Source organism: Triplophysa dalaica, chromosome 21, assembly GCF_015846415.1.
Source record: "Triplophysa dalaica isolate WHDGS20190420 chromosome 21, ASM1584641v1, whole genome shotgun sequence".
NCBI lineage: Eukaryota > Metazoa > Chordata > Actinopteri > Cypriniformes > Nemacheilidae > Triplophysa > Triplophysa dalaica.
The window spans coordinates 13,652,234-13,665,851 of NC_079562.1; the positions used below are offsets into that span (position 1 = coordinate 13,652,234).

Here is a 13,618-nt window from a genome sequence, read left to right on the forward strand (position 1 = left end):
TTACATTCATTTTCATGTGTCCATTTATGAGGAATATGTGGCGTTATGCATGTGACAATCCTGACTATGAAAAATCATGCACTAAAAAGAACACAAATGCTTTACAAATTTGAAGAGATCTCACGTGTGTATTTGAAGCACCAAATGTTAACATCTGTACTGTTGTAAAACCGCTGGTAAAAACTTATTTTTTTCATGGTATGGTTGACAAATATTTACAGAGTTGCCTTTTAGATCCATAGATGCTGTACTCTTTTATTGGATGTATTACAGCACCCCCTACTGTATAACATAACACCTTTTTTCATGGTAAGGTTGACATTATCACAGAACTGGCCAAATATCTTAATTCAACGAAGGCATACTCCTGGTTTAAGTTAAACTGAGACTGTGAAACCGGGCACAGATGTTTCACTCGAAAATTGAGCTGTCAGCAGATCAACAGTTGAAGGGGAGGAGTTTGAAACCAAAAGCGGAGTTTTGAAACGGATGTCATCAGGAAAGCATTGCTGCTCCAAAGCAAAAGCAATTTTCCAGATTTTGGATCAATTATTTATAGAACATGCAATATTCTATATCCAAACGCAAAATAATCTTTAGACAAGTTAAAATTAGGTGATTTCAAACTAACATTTTTCGTGAAAAATATAGTTTTATTTTTTACAAGGTTACATTTGTAAATAATCTATTTGTCAATAACAGATGTTTTTACAAAAGCACTTGCAGCTTTAAAAAGCCAGATTGTGAAAAATAATGAGACTTTATCGTGAATAAGGTTTATTTCTTACAGCACTGGCACAATGAGGTTTTCAAATTCTCTCTATGCTCCAAAAAAAAGAAGAAAAAAACATTCAGCAATGAGGTGAGAATAATGTTTCCTGCACTGTGGAGAAGTGGTCTTTACAAAACTTGCAAGGTTTTGCTAAAATGCACTTGGCGGAATAGTGCTTAATGGTTATATATGACCAGTTAAAGCAACATTATTAAGGTAGATATGGGGAAAGGCACTGGGTCTTAAAGGCTAGTGGTGCAGAATGTATCTTGTGGTACCTGGACCTTAACTACAACCAATTAAAAGGATTTATGTCATCTGCCTTAGAACACATTTAAAGCTGAAAAAGAATTTTCTTGCTCTCTATAAGACGCTCGGGTGGGAAAAACTCAAGCTCAGGGTTTAGTGTCTAATTAGCACCATTTCTCTTTTTGGCCTAAAGAAAGTTCTGTGAGATCAAGAGAAAATTAAACAAGAGAAAAAGAAACTGGTGCCAAGTAAAAGAAAGAGAGATATAATAAACAAAGCATGAAAGAGCAAGAGCAAGAAAAACTGACAATAGCAACAACATCAGAATGATACAGTTGAGCGGTGTCGTTTGTTCTGAGCTTTTCTCACGTCCCCTTGAGTGAATTTGAAATGCTGCCACTCGACTTGTCTTTAACCTTGAGAATCTGTCACGCCTTTACTCAAGTTTCTTCTCTCCCTTCCAGAATGAAATTCAGTTTCTGACCAGCATTGCCGTAAAAAAGGGCCTGTCCAATAACTTGCTCAATTCAACAGCAAAGCACAGCCTGACTTCAACTGACTTTTATGGCCAAATTTCTCTTTCGCTTCCAAAAAAAAAACATGCATTACTATTGTACGTGTAGACTAAAAAACCTCACCTCGACATTTCCTTTGTAACCAAAACTCTATATCGGTCAAATGGTTATGACGTCCCCATCAAAAGAAATGTACAAATGTGATTTTATGTCGATAGAAAGCACAATAAATGTAGTAAAATGTCTACTTTGTGGTTTCAACTAAGTTTTTGGACAATAAAATGTCAAAATCGGTTGAAATACTTTTACATTGTCATTCAGGTTAACACAATATTTATGTACAGATTCAAACAACATGCTTATTCTGACTTGTACATATTAAAATATATAAAAGAATAAGGGAGGGTATTACATTTTACACACACTGTTGTGTGTATGTAATCTTACAAAAGACTCAATAAACTGTACTATGTTTACATGCTAGCACTATAAATCATATTGCACTGTTCCCTTGCTATCTCCCTGACTTACAGTGTTTACAGTGTTCTCTTTGCACAAGGACAGTATTTACTTGTAGCATCTGCATAGATTGCAGTATATATCACTCTCTCAGTAAATTAGTAAGTTAGTTTGTGTATAGGTTTATTCTTGTTTTACTCCACTGTTGTACAGTATGTCTGTCTGTATGTAGCACTGTGGTCTTGTGAGGCACGACATTTCGTTCCACTGTATGTCCCCACATGTAGTGGAATGACAATAAAGCTCAAGTTGAATAAAAAAAATTCCTATTGACAAATGGGCAAAACCTATAGGATAGTGGCAAAAGTTTACACATATAGATTAAAACTTATTAGCATTTGGGGTGAAAGTAATTAGTCTTTTAATATGTCAGAAATTGATTTTTGTTGTAAATATGCCTGACAGGATTGTTACACTGAATGAAATTTTAGTGGGTGTCTTTTGTAAATCAGGGGGAAATGTATGATATTAATTATTTGTTCAGAAAAACAAAAATGCTTATTAATTCAACAAAAAAACGTTATAATTTTTTTGGGGAACAAAACCAATTTAAAGCAGTATTACACTTATTGTTTTTATGCTTAAACCCTTTTTCGTCTTTGACCCATATAACATTCACTGTCCACGTCATACATTCTTGTATGTTTTGTGTTGTATATTATTTAAAACAATGGTTTGATAATAAGTGCCCTGCGATGGGTTGGCACTCCATCCAGGGTGTATCCTGCCTTGATGCCCGATGACTCCTGAGATAGGCGCAGGCTCCCCGTGACCCGAGGTAGTTCGGATAAGCGGTAGAAAATGGATGGATGGATGGTTTGATAATAATCCTATAGATTTTATAGACCTACTGTATAAAGACTAGGAACAATTTTTACACTTAATATTAATGCACATTATGGTATGATAGAAAATGTAGAGCATTGTTTTAATTCTCTATTATTTTCTTGTTTCTGTTTTTTAATGTTTCTAAACTCCTTTCCTACTGCATTTGTGGTCAAATGTGGTATTTGTAAAGCTTTTTAACCCTTACGCTGTTGCATGTCAATTTCACCCGTTTTGATTTTTTAATTGTCAGAAATATAAAAACGAATTTCAGACTTTTTCAGCGTCAACACATTTCTTATCAAACATCATCACATGCTTTGATAGTTAAACCTTTTTTTTTTTAGCTCAGCAGTGATTATACGTTTACATCACATGTCAAATGGTTTGTTCCGCCCGCTCAAAATAATTTTGCCGCAGCCGCCGCTGCTATAGGCATACATATACATGAGTGTTTGTTTTTATGCTGTATCCTATAATCAAACTGGATTCCTTCTTTATTCTCGGTAGCAACTAAATTTTGCTGTTATTTGTAACCATTACACTGAAGCGGCCCGCCCTTGGCACAGTCATAACTTCAGCCCTGGCAAAAAAATGATGACAAACCCCCCTGATCAAAATACGTTGCTATGTTTCTCCATTCAATTCAAAACTCAAACTCAAAATATTCGGTAAAACTTGCCTACCCTGCTTTAAATTGTTTAGTTATGATGTTTACATGGGAAGCATATTCAGACAAAAAGTCAGAATGTCAAAACAAAATGAGGTTTCATTAATTAAATGTTGTTACTTTTTTGTAAATTGTCAAGTGTTGATATCAAAGGTTTATTGTGTGAACCTGATTCTTTGTTGAGATGATTTTCAGGAAATTGCATTGAATGCAGTACGGGTCAATTTGCCCCGGTAAGTAAAGAACAACATTACAGAAAATGGAACAGAATACGATGGGTACTCTGCAACAATGCAAAATTATGAAAAGTGCCTCAATTTATTTTTGCTGAATTGAAATAAAAAAATCTGTTACCATTAACTTATGTAACCAATATTATGGAACCATCCAAAAATCATCAAGTGTTAAACACTGCTGCTTATTTTAACAACAGAGCCAGATAACAAGGAAGACACTATTTGACCAGCGAACAACTTTGTATGTGGCAGATAAGGATGGGTACATATTTGTTTTCTTCACTGAATGATGAAAACCTGAGCTTGCACATCAGCAGCCAATCAGATCAGACCCGGCAAGATGTAATTTTGGTCTTCGACATGCATCAGACAATCTGTGATGAAGTTGTGCATGAACACAAAGAACACATTGTCTCTGCTTCAGATGCATTCATTGCGGAAAAAAAAGTGTTTGGTTTGGAAAAAAGGGAATGGAAAAAATTAACTCGTACAAGGATAACACAGACACACAGAAAGAGAGAGAGAGAGAGAGAGAGAGAGGACAGTACCAGAGGGAACCAGAAGCAGGAGGTATTAGTGCCGGCTCAGGGGAGGCTGGTGGCCCGGCCCTTGATGGCCAAGACCCGCCGGGGCAGACAGGGCGTGAGACCGGGGACATAACTCCACAACTTGACTCGACAGTCGCTGTAGTTATAAACACCCAGAGCAGAAAGGAGGAAGAGGAAGAGAAACGGAGAGAGTTGGGGGAACAGGAGAGCTTTGTTAGCAGCACGTTAATGAAGCACAGTCAAACAATCCCAGAATCCCCTTCCCACGCCATCTGCTCTACAAAACAAGCAGCTCAGAATGACACCAACTAGGTATTAAAAACATATTAGTCTGATTGAATTGAACATTTCTAAGTAGTCTGCTGTCTGGAAAAAGACATCACGGGAGAACAGAGACTGAAGATGGAAGGCAAAAATAGACATGTGAGTCATAACAGAGCTGATGACCTACTTCAGACCTTTCTGTGTGTCGTAAATAACCGCTATCATTTTCCATTTTGAAAATTACCAGATTTAAAATGTCTGCATCTTGTTTTCCCAAAGCACCAACGTGTCTGTTATTTGTCCTGATGCACTCACCTGGAGGCAGTGAAGATCTGTTTGGAGTTGGTGCAGATTGCATTAATGGGACTGTCGTGGCCTTTGATCTCTCCGATGGGGGTGAAGTTATCCACGTTCCACACCTTGAGCATGCCCGCCCTGCAGGCGCTGAGGAGCATGGGTCGCCCGGGCACGAACGCCAAAGCGCACACCCAATCCTTGTGGGCGTTGGGGATTTGCTGTGGGGATGGACAGATTTAACATGAGTAACAGAAAGATTATAAAATCCTGCTGGAAGATGCAAGTGGCATGCAAGACGTTGCCGAAATGTTGCTAAGTTTTCATTGGTTTAGCGCATCGATACCTCTCTGATACTCTGCTTGGCAATGCAACTGCGCACCTCTGCTTACCCAGCCTTGAGATTTGAGGTAGCGTTCATGTCCGTAGGATAAACAGTGCAAGACATTGATGGATTTAAACCAACCTCGAGTATAAGCAAAAACAATAGCAACCACCACTTATATTACAAATGTCTTTGATAAACCAATCATCAAATTAAAATACAACACACCCATACAAGTAATAAAAATCAGAAACACCGTTGTTATAATAAAAAGAATTTAAGGGAATTACGAGGCTCTGCTTGTCACCGCAATATATTTCTCAGCTCCAACCACCAGATTCCAGACCCGTGGGGAATCCGGGGAAATTCTCATAAAGGACGGCAACCAGAGCACTTTATCTTGGCAAATTTACACAGTCGTGCAATGAGAGGGAGGGCGGGTTATTGGAGTGCGTGGTTAGATAAACACACCGCTTAAACAAGTTTACTACTTTGGGATGCCACTGCTACTGCATTAAATATGAAGTCAATCAATAGAAAATAATAAATAAATATGAACGTATGAAATAAAAATATGAATGTTTTATTATAGCTCATTTAACACATGTTTAATAGTGGGAAGCCTTAAAATGCGAAATGTGTAAAGGAACCAGATCTCATTAATCCGACCATATCTCTTTTTTTTCGTATTTAGGCTCTCGTTTGTACAGTGTCTCTGAATTGTTAAAAAAGGTCATATTTATTTTTTACCGTGCGGAAATTTTGGACTAAATGTGCAATAGGCTTTAAAGTGATTCACCCAAAAATGAATTCTGTTATCATCTACTCACCCTCTTGTCAGTTCAAACCTTTATGACTTTCTTTCGTCCGCAGAACACAAAAGAAGATATCTTGATATATGTTTGTAACCGAACAGCGCCAGCACCCGTTCACTTCTATTGTATCGACTAAAAAAACAATGCAAGTTAATGGGTGCCGCTTAACATTCTTCAAAATATCTTCGTGTGTGTTCTCCGTTAGAAAGAAAGTCATACAGGTTCTAAAAGATTTTTATTTTGGGGTGAACAATCAATTTAAGGACAATGGTAGCACTTTCCTGTATGTGACTGTTTTGATATTTGCTAAATAAAATGCTAAATTGTTTTGCATAAATCTCTTGACCAGTAGCAGTCTTGTTTTCTGTAAAACTCATTTTCCCATAGTCTAAATATAATCTTCTATTATGCCTGACCTTTTTGCACCGGTTAACAGGAACTTTGGAACGTGTTCTTGTCTAATATAATCAATGGATGAAGGGCTTAGAACTGGAGAAAGCTTTTAAATCGCACTTATAACTAATAGCTTTCTCAGCAGTCAGACACTGACAAATGAAGCCGACCTACACTTATAGACACAGGAGCAATAAATGCTGAGTTATTGTACCTTAATATATACGTGCATGTAATGATTATTTGTACTTTGATATTGTATTTAATTTTGTCAGTCATGTAAGCTGTTTTTATCTTTAATACACTTTACACATTTTATGCACGTATGGTACAAGTTGACAGCTTTTTTATCAAGATGAGATTTTTTAATTAACAAGTACTTAAATAATTTAAATAAAATGGACATGAAATGGAGGTCTTTGAGTCTATAGGATCTCAGAAATAAATAAAAAATAAAGTGGAATTTTCTTTGCTCTTATGTTCATTCAGCACAGTAAAATTTGTATTTAAACAAAACAGATGATTGACACATTTTGACATTCATGTCAATGTCAAAACGCGTCCCAAATAACCTGAAATGCCCCCATTAAGTCAACAAAAAATGTTCAATGGAGGTGTCAAAAGGACTTTTTCCTTTAAACTATTTCAAGAACCACCATTACAGGTGATCAGGTGTTTATGAATGTCCCATGAACAAAAGTTGTGTTTAACTAAGATGATAGAAACAATAGTAACAAAACTCGAGCACTTTATACAGTATTGTATGGTATAGTTATGTTACTACCTGCAGATTTACATTTCAGAAATGTATATGTGATATAGATCATATTTTGTATACACATAGATATTTCTACCTGAATCAGTTCCTGCTGACCCAGATCCCATTTCTTAATGCCATTGTCACGGGAACCGCTGAACAAGATGTCGCCGTGTACGGCAAGGCACTCAATCCCATCATAATGAGGGGGCTCAAAGTTATGAGCCGGTCCAACGTTGCCCTGGGCGCCCTCTGCCACATCAAATATCTGCCATGAATCAAAAACAACACTTTTCTCTTACACATTGTGAATCTTGTTGTGCAACACATACAGAACTGCCAAAGATGTGACAATGTTACAGATTTAGATTTTCAACTGATGGTATATGTAAGAAACATACGGGTGATGGTGTTTGTCTAGAAACGAATAACAAAGTGAATTTAAACTGCACCTTCACATAATGGTCTTTAGATCCGGTGATCACCTGGTCTTTGCCCCCACCAGAATAGCCCACCGTAAGACACATGACTGACCCGATATGTCCCGTCAGCTTCCCTGTGGCCTGCATTCTGCACACAAAGGCCACAAAACATTTCTTTTCATGCGATTTTTAGTGTTTCATGCTGTAGTGTTTTCAGGGGAGAGATGAGTCAATAGTGACATGGTAACGGAAGAAAACAAGCCTTTGCAATCCACTTGCCTTGTAGGTTTTTAAATTCATCAATAAATGTTAATACATGTATTGCTTTTGTTCTGAGGGCAGTGAACTCGAGTTAAGAAATGAACTATGCACCTGTTGAGGTCCCAAGTCCGGACAGTGTTGCCGGCAGCAGCGTACAGCACGGATCCGGAGGGATTAAGGGCGATCTGGTTGATCTGATACTCGCCCTGGGCTGTAGTAATGGTGCGGGTGGTTGTACCAGCACAGGCGTCCCCCGAGACCACCTGACCCGAAGACCTGAACACAGATCAGAAAACATTACACTACTGCTCAGTTTGCACACAAATGTTTCCTTGCTTTAACTGAAGCTAGTTATAGATTTCTGATATTGAAAAAACACCCACGTGAATGTCCGGACACACTTAGCGGAGTCCCGAATGTCCCACACTTTGATATACGAGGTGGAAACGGTGAAGACCAGGCAGGAGTTGCGACAGTATTTCACAGACACTACATTGTTTGGGTGTCCCTTCAGAGTCACGATTTCCTGCCCTGTCACAAGGTTCCACATCTTACAGGTACGGTCTGAAAACCACATTAATTGAAGAAATACGATTTGTAGAAGAATCACAATGGATACATGCTAAGACATCACGTCAACTGATTTTGTTTCAGGACCCAGATTTGTCAAGTGATCAAATGACACCAGAACACCAGGTTTTTACTATGGTAACAGCACAGATTTTAACATTTGGTGGTTAAATAAGCATGTGAGGTCTCTCTTCAAATGTGTAAAGCATTTGTTTTATTTTTAGTGCATGATTTTTCATATTCAGGTAAGTGCCATTATCAGGATTGTCACATCCATAACGCCACATATTCCTCATAAACGGACACATGAAAATGAAATCAAAGTAACTATTTGATGTTCTATAAAGAGACATCCCTTCATTCATTCATTGGGTATTATAACTTCAGGATTGTGCTTTTTATTTTATAGAAATCCAACAAAGTTTTATCGTCTCCCAAAAAACGCATGTTTATTTACCTTTTTTAATATATATTTTTTCATAAACTGACATTTTTTGATGTTTAGACTCTTTCAACAAGGGTTCAGTAAAATATAAACAGATGGGCTAATATAATCGCAACAAATTCATTCTCTGAGCATTTTTATGTTACATCAATAACGCAAAATGTCACGTCCATAACGCTGGAATTGCCCTAATGCAACAATCATCATTCTAAATCTTATCTGAAGAAAGTATTTGACAAAAAAGTACTTTTGAAGAAACCTACCAACATCACAGAGGTTATATAAAGAGCACATGAACACGGGATGAAATATAGAACATACATTTATAGAAAAAAATGGGACCTTCAATGTTTGGTAAAATGATGAAATTGCTGGTGCTGGCTCACTTTGTGTTTTTTATTATTGTCGGGGAAAGAGTTAAAATGACACTGAAATTGTAATGAAATATAAATTTGCATTTAGGATTACTCACCCTCTAGTTGTTCCAAACCTGTATACATTTCTTTGTTCGGATGAATACAAATATATGTGGTAGAATGTAAGAAACTGAAAGTTCTTCGGCATCATTGACTACCATAGCAGAAAATAATATAATTGTAGTGAAAAGGTGACACAGAAGTTTTTGCTTTCCTAAATCCCCCGATAAATCTTTTGAGTTTAACAGAACAAAAAATATATACAATAGCTAGGAAACCATTCAGATAAGCAAAAACAGCAATAGAAACGTCTTTAGGCAGTTCTTAACTTTGATTTGACACAAGAAAATAATTGGGGTATAGTTTTCATTCCCTTTGGGCGGTTTTTGAGGGGTCATTGGGCTGCTTTCAGCAAGCTAGTTAGCAAGATCCCTGTGACCAGCAGCGATGACAAGGTAAGCTAACGTTTACATGAAGACCAGCTAGAATTCTATATAATCTAGTTCAGTGATGGCATGGGACTATTTTGTTTTTAATACCTTTGATTTTTTTTATGGTTTATCATCTTAGTATATTTGTATTTACAAACTAAAATACTTTTTGCCAATCAACCTCCTTATTACACTGCAGTGTTTCAAATAAATCCATTTGAAATACAAAATAATATTAATTTGTAACAGAGATGCATATAATCTTAGTATTTTTTGTACAGCCTAGTTAATTCAAGAAATCAGCAGTCATAAAGTAATAAAGAGGTTGATTGGCCAAAAGTATTTTTTATTTTGAAAATACAAAGAAAAATTTGAATGTTAAGTTCTACTTCTGTAGTTATTTTGGTGAAAGTAACTCCATTAATACAGGACTCATGTAATATTGATAAGTAAATAAGTAATATTGTAAGGTAAGGGATCACTTTTAAATAACAGTAACAAGTAATCTGTAATGTATTACAGTTTGGGAGTAACTTGCACAACACTGGTAATGATGTGTGCTGTACCTTTGGAGCCAGTGAAAAGCAGTTCATCCGTAGCATCCAGACAGAGCACAGGTTTGGTGTGGCCCTCAGCCATCGCTACGCACTGTAGAGGGGCCGTCCTGCCCCCTTCAGCCCACCTGTGGGATTGATCACACCCCTGCACAAAAACAAGCTGCATTTTAAGACACGATTGTGAATGGAGGACATTTGTGAAGTACTAGGCTTAAGAAAAGTAGATGGAAAGGATGTCGCAACAGTACGTGTTTGTTCTTATGCGTCTAAATAGGACACGGCCATCTGTTGAAAAACGAACAGACAAAGGAACATGTGATATTATCGTCTGATGTGATAAAGAATAATATCATTAGCAAGAAAAGAGAGAAAGTCTTCTAACATACAGTATTTTATTTCATCAGCCTATTTGTGAGGTTTTGAAGTCACTATAACGGCCCGTTTCTGAGATCCTGCTGTCAAACTCTGCACACTTCAGACCTCCACCCACTCCCTCTCAAGTTCATTATCAACGTGCTGATACTTAATTAGCTTTATCAGACTCCGGCTGTGATTTACATCACCCGCGAGCAGGCAGCCGTGTCGTTTCCCGAGCGTCTTCCTCTCGGAGCTCCGCGGGTCGTCCGGGATACGACCGTCAGCCGCGCAGATAAAAGTCATTGAAACAATAGAGCGGTCTCCATATATGGAGCAGGTGCTAATGATGTCCTGTCATAGCATCCCACCACTGCAGCAGGAGGGAAGAAAATGTGATTTTCATGTAAAGGCAACTGTAAAGCGGCGGTCACACTAGACTCTGCGTTTCATTCGTATCCATTCATACACGTGGAAGTTTACATTTCGTGTTTTGCGGAAGTGTAAGGATCAATAGGGGACATAAACACCTAAACATCTTGACGTCGATGTGCTTCCGAAACCTTGTATGTCCAAATTATTTGTTTTTTGTGTTTTTTCAGAAAATTTTATAAAAACAGTTTTTTAAATGATTAAATACTGTCTTGACAAAGTTGAAAAGCACTTTTTAATACTTTTTATTGATTAGATATTTGCAAAAACCCAGAGACAAACAAAGAGTAACTAATAATAATGATCTAATTAAGAAAAAAAAAATATATATATGGAGTTACGAGGTTTCAGAAGAACAGCAGCGCTATGATACCCAAAAAACTTTCTTTTTTTATTATGTGTTTAGTTTTAGTGTGTTGTCACACAAAAAAATACTAGTTTCTGCATGGATGAGAACCCGAAAAAAATATCGGTACTTGTAGTCTGTTTTAAAAGAAAGGTATCGGAGCATTCCTATAATGGTTACATTTTTAAAGTAATATTATTTATTACCATTTATTTATTAAAAACATTATTAGCCATTATTACTATGTGCTTTGAACTAATCTCACATGCATAAAGAGATCTAGTGTGAGTGTCGCCTTAAACAGACCTGAATATCTAAATGAGAAACCATCTGATGTGAACTGAAGCCAAGCTCTGTGTTAGGTGTGTTTCAGATGCTTAAATTGGCATTTCAAAGACGTTTGCTTGGTCTTTGCTGACTTGGCAACGTACCACACGAAGAGATCCCGTTTTTCATCTTCAATGTCCATATGCCTCCCTCGCAGAAATGCGATCAGCACTTTCGTCCGTCCAGTAAAGATATGGCATTTATCTCGAAAGTCCCCAAAGGCTGCGACTGATGGATGTGTTAGGACTCTAGACAGGGTTTTATCCATTCTCCTTGCCATAATGAATCTATTATTAACTATTACTCATATCTCAGAGAAAGAGTAGTGGATGTCCTATGACTACATTAAAGTCCATGTGCACATGTCCGTATGATGGAGAAGAACAGGAGGTAGATGACTTGAGACTATGTGCAAAGAAGGAAGAATCTCAATCGTCTGAGAACACAGAGCGACGTGACACTTTTCAACTTATTTATAACCACATAACAGTTGTAAAGACCCTTTGCTGGAGACAAGCGGCACATTCCCGTCTTTGACAGGTTGAGTGCGAGTAAGATGGTCCCAATTAGAAAGCACAGACTTTCCCAGCAGCTCCTTAAGGACACTTCAAACCTCAACTGGTAAATCACAGTCAAACTGTGAGTCAGGTCGTCCAACCCCACAGTCATCGAGAAAGGGTCCTGACAAAACAAAGCATGGAACGGTTACTCTCAAAACATTTGTGTCTCTCGTGTTATGATTTCTCTAGTCGTGTCTAAAGGTCTGACAGACTTGCTATAACCATCACACGACACCTGTCACGATCATTCCCATCACAATTCAGGGGTGAGCAACGCCCCCGTCTTGGACACCATCCATTAGCCTCTCCTAAATCCCACAACAATAGTGCAGGCAAGGCGGCGTACGATTGATAAACTCAATCTCCACATCCGTCGTAAAAAGCACCAAGGAGCCAAGTGAAGGTAACGTGCACTGACAGCTGGCAAGCCAAATTTCTGCTTAGATTTATGATGGACCACCGCCACGGGCTAAACGCGGGTTTCTGTTGCAGAGAGATTTTGAACACACATGTTGTTTGGATGGAGGAGAGGATGCTTCGATACGCCGCTCCAGAACTTCTGCGAAATAAAACTTCTCTCAAGGACTCTCACACTTAAGGGACTGTGACAAGTGAAGAGACTGCGGGGTTGCTTTCTCATCTCTTGTCTTATTTCCGTCTTGTTTTCCCATGTTCCCCCGTCGCGCGGACCGGAGGATGCAATATGTCTATCAAAACCGCAGGGGGGTCAGCTCTTTAGTGACCCCTCCTGGAAGTGGGAAAAGTCCTTTCTTTGAGTAAACAGGTGAAAACAATCCTGCGAGCAAACAAAGTAGGCGTCACTTTTCAAAAACCACCTTCCGTTTGGTGTCAATTTCATCCGCCCGAAAGATTCGCGACTGCGGTTGCGCTTGCCAATTAGCCCACATACATTGGCAACCTGGCAGGGCTAAACAAGCCTTCCCCTCCCCTAAAAAAATAATGAGGCTCTTCCTCTCTCAGGCTGACAGCGTTCTCGGACGGCCCAGTCTCGGAACGCTCTTTGCTGCCGGCCGAGCGAGACGGAAAGGAATCTGGAGTTTGGGATGAAGGGAAATTGGTCTCTTGTGGGCCGAGAGCTGCCGCTGTCCGGCTCGGCATCTGTGAAGTTCTAATGATGGTGGAGCTGTCAAAGCCTCTGTGCAGGCGCAGTCGCGTTGAGGTGACAAGAGGATGGCTGATTAAATAGGAAACTGGGACATCTCGGCTCTCTGAGGACAGATGAAACGCGAGAGGCGGCTGTTGGCACATTTGTGCCCTCTAAAGGGGGGGACTCCAGGGGGTCCCAGTGAACCTA

General features: G+C 38.6%; 1 protein-coding gene across 1 annotated transcript in view; it reads right to left on the reverse strand.

Moving 5' to 3' along the window:
• Positions 1-13,618, reverse strand: part of kif21b (kinesin family member 21B) — a 72,892-nt gene that overhangs the window by 7,134 nt on the left and 52,140 nt on the right. The window contains 7 exon segments of the mRNA XM_056734658.1: positions 4,914-5,113; positions 7,280-7,450; positions 7,635-7,752; positions 7,977-8,141; positions 8,249-8,429; positions 10,294-10,395; positions 10,398-10,429. Coding sequence (XP_056590636.1) covers positions 4,914-5,113; positions 7,280-7,450; positions 7,635-7,752; positions 7,977-8,141; positions 8,249-8,429; positions 10,294-10,395; positions 10,398-10,429 — 969 coding nt within the window.